The 19675-nt window shown below is 51.9% G+C and overlaps 1 protein-coding gene and 1 long non-coding RNA gene across 2 annotated transcripts in view; one reads left to right on the top strand and one right to left on the bottom strand.

The window, feature by feature from the left end:
• LOC137842073 (uncharacterized) overlaps positions 1-10467 on the top strand; it is a 44605-nt gene extending 34138 nt beyond the window's left edge. Inside the window, exons 3-4 of the long non-coding RNA XR_011088900.1 lie at positions 6991-7112; positions 8717-10467. This is a non-coding gene — a long non-coding RNA (uncharacterized lncRNA). The remainder of the gene's footprint in view (positions 1-6990; positions 7113-8716) is intronic.
• Positions 1-15242, bottom strand: part of LHFPL7 (LHFPL tetraspan subfamily member 7) — a 64816-nt gene extending 49574 nt beyond the window's left edge. Inside the window, exons 1-2 of the mRNA XM_068655698.1 lie at positions 14843-15242; positions 3917-4055 (exon numbers count right to left, since the gene is read on the bottom strand). Of these exons, the coding sequence (XP_068511799.1) occupies positions 3917-4055; positions 14843-15130 (427 nt within the window). The 5' untranslated portion in view covers positions 15131-15242. The remainder of the gene's footprint in view (positions 1-3916; positions 4056-14842) is intronic.
• Between the last annotated feature and the right edge of the window lie 4433 nt (positions 15243-19675).

Raw genomic sequence — 19675 nt, 5'->3', positions numbered from 1 at the left:
TAGGACTGTTCTGATTCTGTCATAGCGATGCTGGGAAATGGCTCTCTGAAACTAAAAGAACCTTAGAAAGGCACGGGTAGGTCAGGATCATTTGCCCTCAGCACTTGGCTCTTTCGAGCAGTTAGTTGATGGTGGTAGGATTAGACAGAGAGCAGTGTGGGGTGAAAGCAAAACTCCCCCCAGAGGCTTGCCTCGTGCTTGACCATGCCTGTGCCCTCACCGAGGCGCAAAGCTCTGCAGCCTCCTCCTGCCACACGCCTGGGAGAGGCTGCGGGGCAGCTGGGGGGGCAGCCAGTTATCAACTGCCAATGGATCAGGAGTGCTTTGCCTGAAAAGTGTATGATGGAAAGCTTCCAAAAAGCAACAGTCCTGGCTTTTATCAAGGCTTCTAGGGTAGCAGAAGGAGCTCTGGGTAGAGGCTGCTGGTCCCTGCAGCCCACCTTTGAAGACCTGTTGCTTTTCCTAAGCAGCAGATGCAATCTGCTTTGGTGCCAGAGCACATCTGCCAGCAGCTTAATCCAGCAACAGACCTGTAATCCTTCCCTTATTCTCCCAAGCCCCCAGAGCAGAAAGCTGCCCATATTTGCTGTTTGATGGGGTTTACCCAGCCTTGGTTGCTGTCCCTGTTTCCACTGGCAGATGAACATCATCCACGGGAGCAAGTTCCCTGGGGGATTTTCCCCTAGCAGTGCTGTAGGGACACCACCCCATGGTTTGCACCACTCTGCAGCTCAGGGACCTCAGGTTTCAGTACCGCCAAGGGGCTGCGTTCAGCAGAGCAAAACCTGCTTATGGTGGGGATAGAAATGGAAAAACACTGCCAATCTGCAGCGGCGTACGGCTCTAATCTTCTCCCCCAATGTGGCAATGTAGCTGGGGACTGTGTGGGCTGGGCTCCGAGTGGGGCCCAGGGGCTCCCTGGGGCATCACCGATGGGTACCATGGGTGAAACTGGTGACCGAGACACTGCGATCACCCCACGCTCCTTCCAGCAGCTTTGCCACTGGCAGTCACATGAAAACCTGTCTGAGAGCTTTGCAGAGGTGATCTGAAATGTCCAGCTGTGAGCCCCCTGGCACAGCACCTGGAAGCCACTGGAGAGGTTGTGCAGCCACAGCCAGCCTGGAGAACATCCCTGGCCCTTCCCTTAGGAGACATTCCCCCCGGAATAAACTCCCAATTTACAAATACTAGCAAAGAGGCTTTTTCTGAAAAAGGACCATAGCAGGATTTCAGCTGTGCAACATTTGCATGCCCTGTCCCTCTCCACCTGCAGCAACAGGCTGCAGCTGGGCCCTGCTGCCCCATATATAAATGGGGCCAGTCAGGCTGCTCCTCCCTTTTTAGGGATGCTGTGATGCAGGCTGCTGAGGAGGCACTACAGCAGTAAAGGTAATTTTAGAGGGATGGCACCGTGCTTGGGGGGTGAGCCACATCTCTAATCTCTGAGAGGCAGCTTTGCCTTTCTTGTAGGGTGTGAGAGCTGAACAAATATTCATCCCCCTATTTCTCTGCTGTTTGTTTACTCTCATTAGGGATCATCCTCTTGTCATTTGTGCGGATATGTTGTGTGTTGTTTTTTTTTTTTTTTCTATGGAGTGGATGCCAGGCATCGGGAATCATGTGTTCAACGTATGGTGGCAATTAGCCCAGCTCTGAACCCTGATGGCATGTCTGTGTCTGCAATTAGTGCTCTGCTCTATCTGCATGAATTTTCTGTCTTCCTTCCATCTGGGGCTGGAAAAGGCATGACTTGGTTCTCTAAAAATAGCAGAAAATATTAAAGACACAGCCTAAGCCCCTCTGCCACTTGCTGTGGGCTGCTCCCAGGATTGAGCCTCATTTGGTTTGGTCTCTGCACCTGGGTTTATGTGAGTGTGGCTCAGGGCGCTGGTCTGATACGGTGCAGGGGCTGTTCCTGGATCTGCCCGTGCTGCTGCTCCTCATGTACTTTATGGCAGATTTCATGCTCCTGGCTGAGTGCACCTGGCCCTTTACTGGGAAAGCTGACGGCCTGGCTCAGTGTTTGATAATATAGAGCTCCTGCCTGTGGTACTCTGCCAAATTCCCTGAATTGTTTTTGTAGCATGGGAAAATAGCAAAGTTCTGATTTTGGGGGAAGAAGTCAGGGCAGACAGAGGGATGACACCTGTGGGACCCGCTGTGCTGTAGGGGAACCTGGGGTTGGGAGAAACATGACCCTGTCCTCCATCCTACTGCTCTGCTGGCATCTCGTGGTAGTCTGACAGGACTCTACCCCATCAGAGCTGGCACTGCAACAGGGACAGAGCTGACCCCACCAGCAAGCTCTCTCCCAAAACTCATGGGCTTGCTCTGCTTTCCTTCTCTTCCATATAAATTCATCTGTCCTTCCCCAAACCTGCTTTGTCTCCCACAGAGATAATGTAATTTTGAGGAGGAGCTTCTCTTGCTGTCACCCAGCTGCTGGCTGGGCTGCAGCTGATCCCTAATGAAGAGCTTCCTCCTGGAGAGGGTGGGAACAGGGAGAGGAATTACAAGGGAGAGAGGGGGGCAGCATTTCTGAATCCAAATACATTAAACCACTTAATTCTGTTGACTCAGGGCTGCCTTGCTCTGAATAGGAATTAATCTACAGTGAACCAAAATTAAAAAGCGCAATACAAAATGCTTAGCAAGGCACCACCAGGGTTTAAAGCAGCCCATTAGCTTGCTCAAATGTACCCAGTAAATTTTCATTTGTCAATAATGCTTAAAGCCTACAGTTTATTTACAGCCTGTTCAATATTACCGAGCCCCCTCAGAGTGCCTCATTTGTATTTATCTAACACAGTTGGTTTCCTTTCCAGGGATGCTTCCTCATCCCTCAATTTACACTCGCTTGTACCTCTCATTGCAGAGCCAGATGTGGCACCCCCATGGGCAAAGGTGATGCAGGGTGACCCCTTTCCATCCCACTTTGTTCCCAAATGGAGACCCCCTGAGCCCAGGTTCCAGGTGACCCACACCGTGCCCTGGTTGGGGCTGAGACCTCTCAGTCCTGTACCCAAAGGACCCACCCTGGCCACACTGCCAGCTGACACAGGGAGGTGATGGGAACCTCCAAACTATAGCCTTCAAGGGACGTTTGGTCACCAGCAATGGGACAGGGGCATGAGCAGCTGGCTCTGCCTGCCTGTGGCGTGGCTGTGCTCCAGCAGCCGTCGCTGTCAGGCCAGGCCCCTCCATCTGTCCCCAAATCGGCTCCTGTGGGATGAGTCACAGCGAGGAAAGCGCCTAACAGGATTTCCCCCAAAAGCTGCTTGAATGCTGGCAGGCTGATAACAAAGCCTGGCTGGCCCCGAGGATTTCTCCAAGGAAAGAAGTTTATTCTCGGGCACAGACACGAGGGGGTGCTTTAAATCCCTGCTGCAGCTCATGGCTGGCGCAGCATTGGGGCTGCTCAGCACAGCGCTTCAGAACCTGAGATGCAGCTCCCTGCAGGGTGGGTAGGGCTGGGGTGGGTTTTGTGCCCTGCAGGGAGCACAGTACAGGGCCAGCCCTTCCCCTTCACGCTAGTGCTTCTCCAAGGCAGACAAATAAAAAGAATGCAACAGAAATAAAATCTAACAGGGCATCAGGCGGGCTGCCTGGAGAGGCCATCGGGAAACGTGGGCTAGGGGAGGTGACACCCAGTCCCGGTTATAAAGCGTATGGAAGAAAATGCCTCCAGAGGCTTAACCTCAAAGGTGGCCCATTTTATAAGCACTAATACAGAAGGCAGTTGCTAAAGTGAAGATCTGTTCTCTTTTGTCCCAGCATTGGTTAGGGTTTGCAAGTGCCTCTTGCTGCTGGGAGCCAGGATGCTGTGGGCTGCACAGACATGGGTGGCTGGGCAGTACTCCAGGGAAACCCTCCCTGTCCTTCCACCCCAAAGAGCCAAGTCCCCGTCACTTGCCTGCTGCTGTCTGCATGTAGCCAGCCAGGGTGCACACTCGCCTCTCGCACGCTCCACTGGGCAGCAGGACGGCGACGATGGCCAGCAGCGAGCTGAGGGCCAGCAGGACACAGCCACCCGCACACAGCACGGCGCTTGTCTGGAAGGACACACAGAGCGGTCAGCGAGGCAGTGTCCCCCACCACCCCCATGAAACATCCCCACAAATTCCCCCTCTCCTACATTGGAGTGAGGAGCAGGGCCCCGCACGGGTGACTTCTCCCACTTCTTCCTCCTTCTGCTGCTTAAATTCACCATTGAATCTTGAGCCCACGGTTCACCCGTCACCTGGTCCCAGGGGTTATTAGTATTCAGGCAATGGTGATAATAGCAAATGTATTACATGCATGAAGGGCTACGTCATTAATACAAGTGCCATTAGATGCCTGCAATGCGTGTCAGTGCCTCCGCTGAGAGTTGAAACGCATCTCATGACGGCACCTGCCCCTGCAAGCCCAGCAATTAGAAGGTATTTTGCCAGTGCTCCACGGTGGGGAGCCCACTGCTGCAAAGGTTTAATTGCAGCTGGCTCCCACCACAACACCGGGCTGCTCCCTGGTCTTTGATTTAGCTTCTTCAGCAACAAAACTCAGTCATTTAAGGCTGGAATTCAACTCCAGCTTGTGCTGAGTGATGATGCTTTGGGTGCTGGTGGCTCCAGGAGCACCCAGTGGCAGCATTTTCTGGATAGGCGAAGGGGAGGCCAGCACAGCCTACAGCCTGGCTCAGCCACTGCCCAGCTGGTGTGGAAGCAGTTTTTCTAATTAATATTCTGGCCATAACATGCAAATTGCATCAGAATCTAAACCTGAGAAAAGCATTAATTTACAGCAAAACCAGCTCAGCCGTGTGTATGGGTGCCTGATAGCTGCACTGTAGCAGTTTCTGTCCCTGTTACAGGTGGCATTTCCATCTCTGCCAAGGGGATGGCGCTGGCAGCAGCGGGGATGCGTGCCAGCCCGGCCAGCAGCATGGTGTGGCTGGCTGGGGAGGACCCACAATGGGTGCCTCCTCCTCCAGCACCCAGCTCCTGGCACTGTTCGAACGGTGCAAGGGCACCTCAGTCCTGGCATTGCTGCAGGCACATCAAGTCCTATTATTTCATAGTATTTTATAGCAAATTCCGTGAAATGCTTCTGGCTTTGGTGAGTCACCCAGCAGTAACATCCGTGCCTTGGCTCCATAACACAGTGCTCCTGTAGGACAGGTCTTGTCCCAATTTTCCTAACAAGACTCATTTTCATAACCCATGTGGGAGCCACTAGGAGCTCAGGTCCCACCTCCACCCATTCGTATCCAGTCCTCACCCTGCTGAGGTGTTCTGGTTAGAAATGCAGTTTTCCTTTTTTCCTCTTCCCCCAGTGTTCAAGCTTTTGGGCAACCATGGTTACTATAGAAACAAACCCAATAAACATTTCCGTTTGGTGCCCCTCACCAAAGAGGTTATAAATCAGGAATACAATCTATTAAATGCGTGTTGTGCTGCGGGAACCACAGGCAGACTGGAGGGGGTGAGGAGGAATTGGGTTTCCCCTCTGATGGCCATGGTGGGTCCAAACAGCAAAGAAAATCTCCCTGTCCCCCTGTGACTAGTGGTGCTGCTACCCAGGTCTGATACTGTCCTGCTTCTACCTGTGTTACCTCCCACTGAGCTGTATTTTTAGCACCTGAGATGTCTTTGAGGTGCTGGGGCAGCAGATCTGCTGCCTGCCAAGCCAAACCAGGAGCTGCTGTTGCTCCACGCAGGGACAGGCTGGCGCTGGTGAGGAAGCTGCTGGGTGCCACCCTGGCACCCCGGTGCGAGCGCTTTCCCCAGTGCTATGCAGTGATTAAAAATCAGCATTTAATTTATGGGCTATTTTTACACTACAGAAGCAATGCAAATGCTGTCCTGGCAATACATTAATTCCTGACATGCAATGGAAAAGGCACGGCAGTGCAAGCAGCCACCAAAAGGAATGGAGAGGGCGCTTAGTCAGGGACTGTGGAATCTGCTCCTCTCTTCTGCCTCTGGAGACACTGAGACACCAGAGACAAGTGCTTCCTCAGGACAGGGGACATTGCGCTGGTGACCAGCCCCTGGCCCCATCATAGCCCCTGAAGGACCCAGAGAGCAGCAGCATGGCACAGAAATGTGTACCCATTAAAAAAAAAATTACTCTAGCTGGCGTCTGAATTTCACCTTCCACCCAGCAACATGCAAAACCATCCTTCTTTGCAGGAACCATTAATTATTTACAGCAATGAATTTTTCAGCAGAAAGGGGTCTTGTGAAGCAGGTCTGCTCCTCTCCCGTGTGAAGCATATTATTTTTAATGATCGAGGCTCATCATAATTATGTTGGCACAACTCCCCTAAAAACTTGCAGCTCCTGCTAGAAGCAACCTTGTAGCTGCTCAGGCTACTAATCCCCGTGGAAACGTGCAAAGGGACAAAGTATTTTTCAGGCCACAGCACCGGGAGAAAAGGCACAAATAGGATCAGTGCAGGTGAGTCTTGTACTGAAAGAAGAGCCAGACTGGTTCAGATCCTGCCATTGGGGTTTGCACAGGCAAGAGTGTGAGTCCTGGTGCTGGCAGCACCCTGGTACACACAGTGGTGGCCAAAAAATCCAGCCAATCCCTTTGCCAGGGGATCTAAGGTCATGCTCTGAATAGAACTTAAGTGGGCAGGAGGAGTAGGTAAACAGTGAGCTTTGGATGGAGGCAAAGGATCCGGAGCTGCCAAGTGACCTTGGGGCAGGGTGGGTAACAGCTGAGCGGTTTTGCCATGGGGCACAAGTGACAGCAGTGGTGCTGCTGGCCCCAAAATGGGTGGTAAAAGGTGCAGGCACAGGGTGTCTCAGTGCAGATGGCAAGAGACCCCACTGCAAGCTGCTGGTCCTAGCCTGGCTCCCACATTATCCTGCTATGCAATACACACAGCTGCTTAAGTACAAGGTGCAAACTTCTTTCCCTACCATGTTGGCATTACCTCCCAAAGCCCTGGATACACTCCTGTAAAACAGATTTTTTGTTTGTTTGTTTCCTTTACAGGAGCTTGTCTGGAGATTAAACACAAGCGCTCCTGCCCTGTACTGGAATTGCACCTGCAGATCAGCAGCCTCTTCCTAAGGAAAATAACAAGCCCTAAGTTTGAAAAAGTTCATGGAACAAAGGTAAGAAATTGTGGCAGCTAAAAAGCCTCTCCCTCCAGCTGCACAGCACCTCCCTCTCTCCTCTCTGTTTGTGCCTGCTGCATCTTGAGCGGAAAGGAGAGGATGCAGGAAACAGGATGCAAAGGCTGAAAACCAAAAATAGATGGGGGGGAACAATCACGATACATCAGCTCAGGCGGGGGCAGGAAAAAGCCCGTTCATCACATGAGAAGGCACAGCTCCCACTGCAAAACTGGCCATGGAGAAGCAGGACCTCGTGCCCTGTGGCTGCTGCTGCCCAGGCTGTGAACAATCCTGCCTCTGCCGTGCTCGGAGATGTAAAACCATGTCAGATTTTCTGCTCCCACTCCTGGGGAGATTAATTGTTTATCCCTAAACAAATTAATAGTCCCCTGGTGGGACTGTAAATTTGTCTTTATGTAGCGTAGTAAATTCCGATTAACAACAATCCCCTACCCATTATTTTAATATTTTACAGGTCTGACACGCGCCATAGCTATGCCATTCACTAAGCAATAAATCTGCTGAAGATACCATTCCATTCACCAAAAAATCAAAATTAAAACATCACACAACGACCACCCTGGGGAGAATCACTTAATGTCCCTAATGGAAAGTTTAAAAAACGGTTAAGCCATCCTTTGAATCCGGCATCCATGATCTTTGTTGCTTAAAATGAAAAGAGCAAAGGGAGAAAAAAAAATCCAGTGAGCTGGTGCTGGGAAGTGGTACTTGGTAATTGGTTGAATGGAGATAAACCACTTTGTCCCTTGCATTGGGATCTTTCCTGCTGAGATGGAAGCTGAGCAGAGCTCCCACGATCACGTCCTGCATGCTGGGTCGCACCATGCCACACATTAGTTTATGAATGCAATTTATTAATTGCAGCTTGACCACCCTGAGAGCTGCCATCCCAGATGGGACCCATGGTACACAGAGCAGCAGGCTGAAGACAAGGTTACAGATTGCACATCTTTGCAAATGGGGGCAGAAAGTAAATACACTAAATAATTAGGAAATAAAGCCAGGGGCTAACTGACAAAAGAAAAAGAGTGAAGGTCACAGCCTGTTTGGCTTTCTGGGGTTATCTGTTGAGGCAAAAAGGTTTGAGAAACCCTGAATGAGCTGGGGGAACACTGGCTTGAAAAGCAATAGCAAGTAAAAGGGGACAAAACTTAATCAAACCTTTCTCTTTTTTTCCATGCAGTCCCTTTCCATCAGAGCTCTGTGTGATTAAATATTCATGTGCAGAAGATATTTTGGGGTCAAACTGGGTAGCGCTGTGCCTAGGGAGGCAGAAACCAAATGGACACTGGAGTTTTAACCTTGTTAAAATGAATCAGTGCTGGACAGAGGTGCTGGCTGGGAGTGCAGGGTCTGGAGCTTGCAGCAGTACTGGCAAGGACACAGGAGGCTGCAGTGGGAGCTGATACTGGGAAGTGGCTCCAGATGTTGGCAGCTGGGCTCATCCCTGCTGCGGGGCCTGAGATGCCCCTGGCTGGGCTCCGGGTGGAGGAGGAACCATCACCACCGGCTGTTGGAGGGGGAAGTAAGAGCGTTGGGGTGGATCAGCTGCAAATACTCAAACTGGTGTCTATCTGCAGGGCAGCAGCAACACTGGAGCAGCAAAGCTGCCTTCTCTCCAACCCAGTGCCCAAGGGGTCTGTGCATATACCTGCACCATGCAAGACTTGCAGCTGCCAGCACCATGTGGCCACAAGGTGTGTCAATCTTCCCAAAATTTTCCGTGAGTTTTGCATTGAACCATATAATCACTGCTTTTCATCCAGACCCCACTAGGTGAGGCCGCCCTGTTCCTGAAATAGTAGTGCCTTTTCTTTGGGCAAGGGCACAGGAGGGAATCTTGGTAGAAAACCATGAATATCCACCTGGGTGCATGAGAGAGGCATCTGTATCTGCAGGAGACACTGCGTGCAGAGGGGTGGGTGGATCAAGGCTCGCAGCTTGTTCGTATTTCCCCCACACAAGTCACAGAAACAAACATCCGCCATCTGGTCGGCATTATAGCAGCGGCCGGGAAGAGGATCCCACACGTCCTCATCTTCTCCTCCCCAGCAATTACCTTCCTTTCGGCACCATCTGAGAGCTTTCGCCTTCCTATTTGATATTCCATCCCCATCCTGCTCCCATGCAGATGTTGTTCCCTGCTCAGCAGCATTGGGAAGTGCCTGGTGTCATCTGATGGGGACATGGGAGTAGGTGCAACCTCCCAAACCAGCCCTGCAGTAATGTGGAGCCCCAGGCAGGACGCTGATGGGGGTGGCTGATGTCTAAGAGTGCCATGAGCTGGGGTGGTTTTGGCTGCGAAGTGTGTGCTGGGGCACAGGGACACAGAGGAGGCAACGAGTCTTCAGTCCTCTTTTCGTCCCATTTGAATGAAGATTTTGGTCAATGAGGACCTGTCAGCACCACAGCATGCACAGGGGGTGCTCCTCACCAGCTCAGATTTAGCTGCTCATACACAAAATTCAGCAAAAATCCTGTAGCCACAGCTCAGCCAGTCCTGGCCTTTCAGGTAACTTTCCCACTTTCAAGCTAATTGGTGTTTTCAACATGAATGCCAGAAAGGTTAGTGCCCAAACTGATTGAAGGGAAAAAAGAAAAAAAAAAATCATTTTAATTAGGGAGAAAATAAGAGACAGATAATACGCCTGATGAATTATGGCTGTCTTTCTTCCAGTGCCATTGCATCTGGGGACGCTGGAAAGCACCTCTTAATGGCACTGCTTTATCTAAGAGGATGATGGATAGTGGTGAAAGAAAAAAAAAAGGGGGAAAAGTAAGACATTAGCACATCAATGGTGTGCCTGTGACCTCCATCAAGGGATGCGAACCAACTTAATGAAATTTTAATTAGGCAGCAAGCAGTGCACTGTCGCCGGGTACCAGATCAGACCTTCTCACCCGCACTCTGTCATTATCCTTCCTCGGGATAAGCCCTTTTCTGGCACTGACAGCAAAGCCAGGCTCATCGTCCGGGGCTGGGGAGCTCCCCCCAGGTCTCCCAGCTCTCCCATCTGCTTCTCCCTACAAAGCCGCCAGCAGAACTTGCAGCCTCAAGGGGGATGGAGGGAACATCGTGCCATCAAATGTCCCTGACGTGTCCCCACCAACTTACACCCGACTCTGCTCTGGGTCCCACGAAGGAGAAGAGCAACATTCAGCCCAAAACGTCCCCATAGGTGAAGGTCCTGCCCTTCAGGGCGGGGTTCAGGGCTCCCTGTTTCTGTTTGTCCAGAGCATTTGGGGGCAAGTGACTCAGCACGAGCTGGTTATCACCATCACAAGCAGCCGCTTCTCAGCTAAGCCCTGGCTGCTGCTCAGCCACAAGCAGCGATGTTGCAGCTAATACCCACCTTTCAGTGCCTTTGTGTAAGCAAAGCAGCTTCTGCCTCCTGTCGAGACTGGAGCTGTTAGAAATAATCCCTAGAGCAGGCTGCGTGTATTTTCAGTCAACTTGACCTTCCGTGGCCCACCCATGAGCTGGTCTGGTCTCAGCAGCTGGGGAGGCATTTCAGCCCTGCTTACTGGTGAGCAGCTCCCTGGCTGGTAAGTCCTGGCTATCATCTGGGAATTTTATGTTATATTAACATAGGTCAAAAAGCTCTGGGTGGCTAACAAAAGGAAATAAAGTCTACTGCAAAGTAACACACATGAAGAGGAAAATGGAAGATGGTGATTTCAAGACTTGCTGAGCACTTATGCTTTATGCCAAGGCTGTGTAAATGCAATTAAAAATCAAACTATCTGATAGGGGTAGGCCAGGAAGAATCTGTTCTCTCGGGAACGTCTTTGATGCGGAGCTAAAAGTTGATTTCCTGATAACCCCAAATTAACACGCCGGCCTCATACATGGCCCTTGGAGGAACAGCAGGCTGGGCCCAGGAATGGCAACCCAGGCACACCCAAGATGCTCAGCTCCTCCTTGTGCCAGAGCCTGTGCTAACAGAGGAGCAATGGATTTTCTAAAATCCTTTCTTTTCCATGCATAGGGGCACACCACATGCTTTTTCACTGGGAATGGGGCTGCTGCCCAGCTCTGCAAATCTGACCCCCACAAACAAACCTAAGGTCACATTGGGAACCCAGTGGCTGACCTGAACAAGAAACTGGCAGTGGAGGTGTATGAAACCTTTCAGCATCTTTTAATACAAGGGTAAGCATGTGTGCTACGCCTTTTCTCTAGGCTTCGATGGATCTTTTCAATCCCTGCTATGGACAACAACCCAGGACAGACCAACCCAGGTGCCTCATGGGGCTGGGCAAAGCCTTCACCCTCATCCTAGGTGGGTTATTTTGTGTTGTGCTCCAGCAGGTTACTTGCTGGCTTCATAAGCAAATGGTCAATGTGTTTTCAACCTGAACATCATGGGCTGATCAGCTTCTGTTATTTTAGATTATGTGCTTGGCAAAGCCTGAAAATAATTGGAGACTATCTGAAAAATAAAAATAGAATTTTGAAATGAAGCAGCACTAGCTTCTGAAGTGCAGCACTGACATACGAACCCATGAGCCAAATGTTCCCACTGAAAGAGAAAATAAATTAGCTCAGCATAAAGCACTATTTTGCACGCTCACATAGGCAGACAGGGATCTGGCACCAAAAAAAGAAACAGTGAGATGCAATGAAGCAGCGCAGAGCTCCAAAGCTTGCCTGTTTCTCCCATCTCTAGCAGTTGGGCTCCCAAGAGCAATCTTGTTTCCTTACGGTGCCTGCACCCCTCAGGATGCTCTGGCAGCTCCAGATCCTCCCATGATAGATCCACCTTGCCATCAACTGTCCGTGTAAGGGCCTCGCTCATAAATCAGCGTTGGCCCCTGGGCAGTGTCACCATCCTCTCTCCTCACCTGGCACCCACCAGCCCATGCCCAGTTTCCATCTGCCCCTGCAAGGTCTCATCCTGTGTGAGCTGCCTGAGTGTCAGCCACATCACTGGGTACCGGTGATGCTGAGCACAGTGCAAAGCCTGAGCACCAAGAGGGTTAAATTAAAGGTACCCATGATATTAGAAAGCTGCAAAGTAATTACGAAAGGAAGCAGAAAAAAGCCAGCAACTCTAAGCAGACATGAAGGCCCTCTTAAGAGAAAAAAGGCATGTTAATTAACCTCTAGACATGATTCAAAGAATCATTTGTAGCATGATTAACATAATCCCCCAAGTGCAAACACAAAACTGGCATTAACGATCATTCGCTGGGCTGAATGCTCCCCACCCCTTCATCGAATCAGCACATTTGAGCAGGGGATGATTTGACACATGGTAACCGCGCACGTTTCAGGAAACAAAAAGAATCTCATCCCCGGGGACTGGACATCCTGGCTGCGGCTGCTCCCACCCCTGTGCTCTGCAGGTGGGCGTCCCCCCCAGGTGTGCTCTCAGCATCCTCCCCAGGTGTGCCACCAGCTCCACACTAGAAGAGCTCCTGAGCCCTGTGTCAGCTTTTGCTTGCTTCACTCCCCACAGCCACAGCTTCAAACCCTTCATCAAAAGGCTGGTGGCTGCTATCAAAAGCTCCTAGATTCTCCTCCACGTTAGGATCTTGGCTTTCATTTAAAGGAGCCACCCACAAGATTGCTTGAAAGATTGGAAATGAATGTCACATGTTCTGAAAGCAAAGAAAAAAGAACCACAGTTTCCTCAGTTCGTGACCTCCCCCATCTCTCCAAAAAGGAGAATCTCCTGCTTGAACTTGGGCAGGGCTCACAGTGCTCAGCTCCCCCCGTGCTGAGCACCAACTCATGCAGGTGTAGGAGGCTGCTCAGGCGAGGGAGCCAAAGCTGTAGCCTGCCTTAGGGAAGCTGCCACGGGTGTTTTATTACATCGTACACCATCGAATAATCATCACAACAGGTATTCGCATCCTTGCCATGGCAGAAAGCTGGTAGGGGAGCACTTTTCCCTGAAACAGACTGCACTGTTTGTCGTTCATCAATTATTTGGTTGGTATTAATTAAGGTAACAAAGATGTGTCACCAAAATCCCCTGTAAACCCCACACAATACCGTGACATTGTTCATCCTAACCACAGCCCAACCTTGGGAGCTCAGAGGCTTTGCATTACATGATATTCCGGATCTAGAGGCTTTTCAGAGGCTATTAGATGGCTGAGGCTGTTTGTAGCTGAAGCTTGTTCAAATGAGTCACTGCCGAGCTTCATTCTTATCTTGAAAGTTTGTTATTGCTTGGAAGTGTTTATCTGAATTACATTTGCAAAAACATCTGAACAAAGGCCAACTTATGGAAACGACAGCATTTTTGCATGTTTTTATATAAATAGGAAGGATTTTAAGCAGCCGGTTCTTTTCTTTGCAATTCACAATATTTGTCTTTAATGACAGTTTTAAGGACCGTGACAGGATTTAAGCAATTGCACGCGGACCTGGCATCCTTGGAGAGCGAGCAGCGCAGCTCCACGACAGGCTGAGAAATCCAACTACTGACACCCATTGTGCTGGGCGCAGCCACGACCTCGCTGGGATTTAGCCCCCATGTTGGGATTTCTGCAGCATAGCAACCTGGAGCAAATCAAAGCTCGTGCATTTTGGGCAGCAGCAGCAGCAAAATCATAAAACCTCAGGGTAAGAAGCTAAAAGTAAAAGAAAAAAAAAAAAGGAGAGGAGGAAGAAGGGGCAAGGGCAAGCGGCCAGCAGGCACCAGGGCCAGGCTTTGTGTGCTGCGTGGTCCCAGTGCACACCCACCCCGGACAGGCAGCCTTTGTCACGCCAGGACACCGCAGCAACCCCTGGGCCCTGTGGCTGATGAGGGCAAGCAGGGCGGCCTTGGCCTCCTCCTCCCAAAACCTGGCAAGGGCATCACCTGGGGCTGGCCAGGTGGGGAACGGCAGCAGTCCCCACATCCAGGCTCAGTCTCTGGAGCCGCGTGTCCCAGAGGCAGCAGTTTTGGCCACCTCCCTGTTCCCTTTACACTTAGCAAACTCAGCTGGCACGCGATGCTCAAAGCCCCACTGGGGAGCACCAAACCTGACCTGTCTGAGCCCCAACTCCATCCCACACATTATGCAGCAGCTCGCCCGGGCAGGTCAGGAAGGTTTGGGGTCCAGGCAGCTAGGCACTGCCGGGAGCCCTGATGGGGCAGGCAACAGGGTCAGACCCGTGGCACCACTGGGGCCATGGCCAGGATGGGCAGCGCAGCAGCACTCGGGCTGCATTGCCTGCCACACCTGCACGAAGAAGGTACCCAGGAGGTTCCCATGCGGCACGCCAAGCGTGACCAGGAAGCCCCAGAGGGAAGCAGCACCGCGGGGTCCGCAGGACACCTGGGAGGTGCTGGGGGAGTGCTCAGGGGCAGGACTGGGGGGATGCAGGGGATGGATGGGATGCTTGAAAGCAGCGTTGGGGGGATGCCGGGGATGCTCGGGGCAGGACAGAGATGCTGGGGCGGGTCTGGCGGACAGGATGAGGGGATGCTGGGCAGCCTGGATCGGAACGGGAGATGACAGGGGAGGCTCAGGGAGGCGAGGAGGAGGGTAGAGAAATACCGGAGAGCCTGGGGCAGGTCCGCCGGGATGCAGGAGGGATGGTGGAGGGGATGCCGGAGAGCTCGGGACTGGGTGGAGGGATGTCGGGGAGGTGCTGGGAGGATGCCGGAGAGTCCGGGGAGGGACGGGGGAATGCCGGAGAGGTGACGGGGGGACACCGGGGAGCCCGGGGGAGGTCGCGGGGGGCGCGGCGGGCCGGAGGCGCTCACCTGCCAGGAGCCGGAGGGGATGTCTCCGAAGCCGCCGGGACCGGCGGAGCCGTGGCAGCCGCGGGGCGGCCCGGCGCAGCGCCACAGCAAGCCGAAACCGGCGGCGGCTCGGCCGGGCGGCAGCAGCCAGGCCGGGGAGAGGAAGGCGGAGGCGCAGGCGGCCAAGAGGCCGGCGGAGAGCAGCGCCCAGAAGCAGCCGACGCCGCTGCACATGGTGCGCCGGCGGGGCAGGGAGCCCGCGCCCCGCGCCGCCCCCGCCACCGGCACCGCCACCGGCACCGACAGCATCGGCGGCGCCGCAGCGCAGCCGCCGCGGCCGGGCGCGGGGCCGGCAGCGCTGCCCGCGCCCCTTGCGCGCTCCTTGCGCGCTGCCTGCGCGCTGCCTGCGCGCCGCCCCCCCCCCCCCCCTTCCTCCGCGGGGCGCGGCTGAGACCGGGCGGGGTGGGGCGGGGGAGCCCCGGGGGGGCAGGGGGCAGCGGGGCCCCCCCCCACCTGCGCGCACGTTTTTGGGGGCTCCCCGCCCGGCTGTGGCCGCAGGGAGCTGCTCGGCGGCGGGCGGCAGCGGGGGGGTCTCACACCAAACACGCACACGGGGGGGGAGGCGGAGAGCGGCGCCCCAAAGCGCTGCGGTTTGGAGCCGGGCAGGGGTTCCCCGGGCAGGGGTTCCCCGCTCTGCTGCCCTGCACGGTTCGGGGGGGGCAGCACCGCCCGCACCGGGCGGGCACCCGGAGCGCAGAGGCTGGGGGAGAAGCGCCCCAGGTGCCGTCGGTTGTCCGCCTCTGGACACCTCTTAATTAAGGGTCCGATCGCTCGACCGATGTTAATTTTACCCTTTAATCGTCTAGGTTTAGGTTTCCCCGTTCGAGTCGGAAACGCCGCCTGAAAAGCGACGCAGAATGTTTGCCCGGGAATTTGGGCTTACTTTAAACGAAAAAGCTGCGCCGCCCGGCGCTGCTGAGCTTTTTTAGCGGTCGCTCGGAAACTTGGTGGGTCAGCCAGGTCTTATTCCTGCTCTGCCCCGGTGCCCGCGTCCCGCTGATGTCGCTGCCTTTTACCGGTCCCAGCAGCTCGGCTCTCTCCCAGCCGTGCCCACGGTCCCAAACGGCAGCACGGGGAGGCAGAGCCCGTATAAATACGGCACCAGGCACCAAATTATTTATCCTGCCTCCGGTGGGCTTCGGGCAGCTATTGCCCATACGGTTGAAACAGAGGTAAGGATGCTGGGGCATTTTTTTTATGGAAGGAAAAAAAAAAAAAAAAAAAAGAAAGAAAAAAAAAAGCAGCTTTCCCTGCCGCTCTGGGTTCGTTGCTCCGGGACTGCACTGGGGGCAGCGAGCAGTGAGCAGCAGGCGGGGGCTTGGCTCCCTCTGCCGCTGTGCACCGGGACTGCGGGCGAGCAGGGGACCGGCCTCCAGCCCGCGAGCGTCTTGTCCTTGAGTTTAAAAACGTGCGTCCTTTAACTTTAAGGAAAGTTTAGAAAGAGCAAAAATCACACCAAGTCTTCTTGTCCTCGTATCCCAGGTTTGCAGATGTTCCCGACTACTGTTATGTACTTCAGCACTTCTCGTTCTCTTTGAGGCATTTAGGAAAACCAAAGGGGAAAAAGCATAAATGGAAAAACAGAGAGAGCGGTTTAAAACTAGATTTTACTTTTCACTTGCTTTTATCCAAGTATTAATGACACCGTAAGTGGCCACGAATTTGGAAATAAAACTGAAATTAGAGAAAGGTCATCTGAGGTGACGGTAATGCTGCCCAGACAGACTGGAGGTAGGAACGATCCAGTTAGTCTTCAGTAAAGCAGAACAATTCCAGAGTGGGACAGAGGCCCTGCAAAACCTTCAAGGAACAAACTGATGCAGCAGTGTTGGGGCTGGGAGAAGCTGCGAAACTGATGTGAGGGCTTCTCTGCTTCCCTTTTCTTTGCATCCGTGCAGTGCTCCTTGCCCAGAGCTCAGATGCCCAGAAGATCATCAGCAAGTCACCGACGCAGCTCATCCTGCTGTAAGTGATGCTTATTTTTTTTCACTCTGCTGTATCACACTTCATGGCTCAGGCTCTGAACACCCACAAACCCACTGCGAGTCAGGCAGGAGCCCCTTGCCCCTTATTTGTGCAAGAGCCCCTCTGGGTAACCCAACCTCCAGGTGTGGAGGAGCAAGGCTTCCTCCTTGGGCATGTGCTCAGTGGAAGGAGACAAGGAGGGATTGCAATGTTTTAGTAAAATCTGTTAATTTTTGCCTGGCTGGGATACAGGATAATTCCCTCCTCTGAAATAGTCGGCACATCTGAGAAGGCAGCATCAACCCTCCCATTCCCATTAAGGCTAATGGACTGAGGTCAGCCACACTGAAATTTGCAATGAATTTTATGTGCGCATGCAGCCACTTGTTTTCCCATTAAAAAAAAAAAAAAAAAAAAGACAAGACTGTAATTGAAGCTGCTGTGATTGCAGTTTTGGAGCACCCCTAAGGTAATTGTATCAGTTGTGTCTTCTCGATTTTGCAGCTTTTAGAGTCCTGTTGTGCACCGTTATATGTGAGTGTGGCATCTTTCCCACTCTCCCTCACCATTAATTCCTGGATTCTTAGTGATTAATATTTGTATTGCGTATTTTGCAAATTCATCTAAGATATCTAATTAATTTGAATTAACAATTTTAACAATACTAATGGCAATATTTAGACTATGTGATTTTAAAGCTTGTACTATGTTGCTGTAAAGGCATCTTTGACTCCTTAAAAATTTGGGCATTATTATTGACCGCAGAATAAGATCTAGGCTGTTAAACCCCATATTGATATACATTTTTGTTACTGTATTCCCAAAGTAGTGAGAAGTCTACGTATGAGATAGAATCCAATGCCACGTAAACATGTGTAAATAAATGAACAGATTGTTCTGTCCCAAAGATGTGAGCACCAGAAAGTCTCTAACATGATTTGTACATTTGTGGTTTTTTGAATGCTGCAATGGAGCAGAGCAGTTCCCTGTGATTAATTATCTGTGAGTCAAAGACGCCAAGCTATCAGAAAAGTCTTGTTCTGATTTATTAATTCTGTCCCAACAAGTGCATCCCATTTAAATATTTTCCAAGTCTGCTTATTTTTCTATCTATGGAGAGGGGAAAATCACCAAGCAATGAAGCATTTTTTCTTTGAGTACCTGAATTTAGGAAGGTGTCCTCCAGTTTCTCTGATGTCAGCCAACCTATGTCTCCTGAAGTCGTATTTCAACTGATTACTCAGTTAATTAAACTGTCACGTTCTGTTAAAATCTGTTAAAAACTCCAGAACCTGATCTTTTCATGCTTCCAGTTCAGATCTCTACGGTCTGAGGCTGTGATGAGCTGTGGATTGGAGCTTCAGCCCTTCTGCATTTTCCCAAAAGGGGGAGATAATTTCAGTCCAGCAAACATAACTTGTGCCAAAAATACTTGTAGCTGGAGGTTTCATCAATTATCTCATACAAAGATAATTGAATTATCCCAAAGCCTTTGACAGATTTTGGATTAGTTTTTTTGGAAAAGGAGCTGCTGCTTGAAAATTAATTGCAAAATAGAAGGTCTTTCTCTTTGAGTGTGATGAGGGATACCTTCCATTTACCCACCAAAAATCACATTGCCAGCTGGCCAGGTTTCTGACAGCCTTGCCTTATCGATGGTAGCAATCGCCACTTCACAGCTGGCAGTGCATCCTCCTGAGACTGCGTGTCCCAGCATGAAAGGGTCTGGGCTAATTGATGCAGACACACACAGCCAAACAAACCTGCTTTGTAGAAAGCTTGCCTCCTTCTCCCACTGTTCAGCCAGAGGAGCTATGCTGGTTGTGATGTTTGGGCTTGGCGGTAGAAGACGTGTACATAAGGTCAAAAAAGGCTCAGACTTCCATGGGAAATTTACCACCGATGGCAGCTCAGCCAGCACGTGAGACCAGGGTTCTGCAGTACCGTGTTCTGCTCCAACCCCAGCACACACACACTGAAACCTACAGCCTGCTCTGCAAAGCTCGACCCCTTAACCTCACAGCACCACAGACAGGAGGCTGTGTGCAGCGTGCTGGGGGATCAGACGGGCTGTATCAGGGCTGCCGTTGTACTGCAGGTTGTTATACAGGTTTGTAGAGGTCTGGGTGCAAAGATTTTTTTGACAGAAGATGTTAGTTTAATGTTCCCTATGTGATTTAGCCCGTTCTTTCGAATTTACACACCTTTTGAATATTTTAGTTTATCAACCTCTTTAGGGTATGTGCCAATTAAGTAATTCAGCTCATTATGCAAAAAAAAAAAAAGACTTCTTCAAACCAGCCTCTGGGCACGTGTACAAAAAGATATCAAAGAACATCAGTTAGCAAAAATAATATTAAAAGAGGGAATGGATTTGCTGTAGGGTGTAAATCAGCTGCAACGTGGTGCCCCTGAGATGGCTTCGTCTCAGTCCCAAGGAGATCCCCGTACACCTTTAATGCAGTTTGAGTCTTAATTAATGAGTGTTTGTGAAGAGCTTTGGAGCACTCGGATGAAAGATGCTGCAGGAATCCACGCAGCGATTATTAATTACGTATTTCTGTATGGCCCGAACACGGCAGCGGGACAGTTACAGCACAGGGGGACGGCGCTGCCCCGACCCACCCCGACCCTGCGATGGGAGCGGCCGAGACGCGGCCGCGGCCCCTGCGCAACCCCTGGGGCTCGCCTCGGGCCCCTCGCGGCGGCGCCTCCCTCACAGGGCCCGTGCGAGGCGGGCAGCGGGGAACGGGACAGGAATCGTTCCACGCAGCCGCTCCCCCAGCGCCAAGGGCGGGCGGGTGGCTGGGGAGGGCCGCGTTGTGCTGC

Source organism: Anas acuta, chromosome 19 (assembly GCF_963932015.1).
Source record: "Anas acuta chromosome 19, bAnaAcu1.1, whole genome shotgun sequence".
Lineage (NCBI taxonomy): Eukaryota > Metazoa > Chordata > Aves > Anseriformes > Anatidae > Anas > Anas acuta.
The sequence above is the reverse complement of the archived record's forward strand: the minus strand, read 5'-3'. Positions and strand labels throughout refer to the sequence as shown.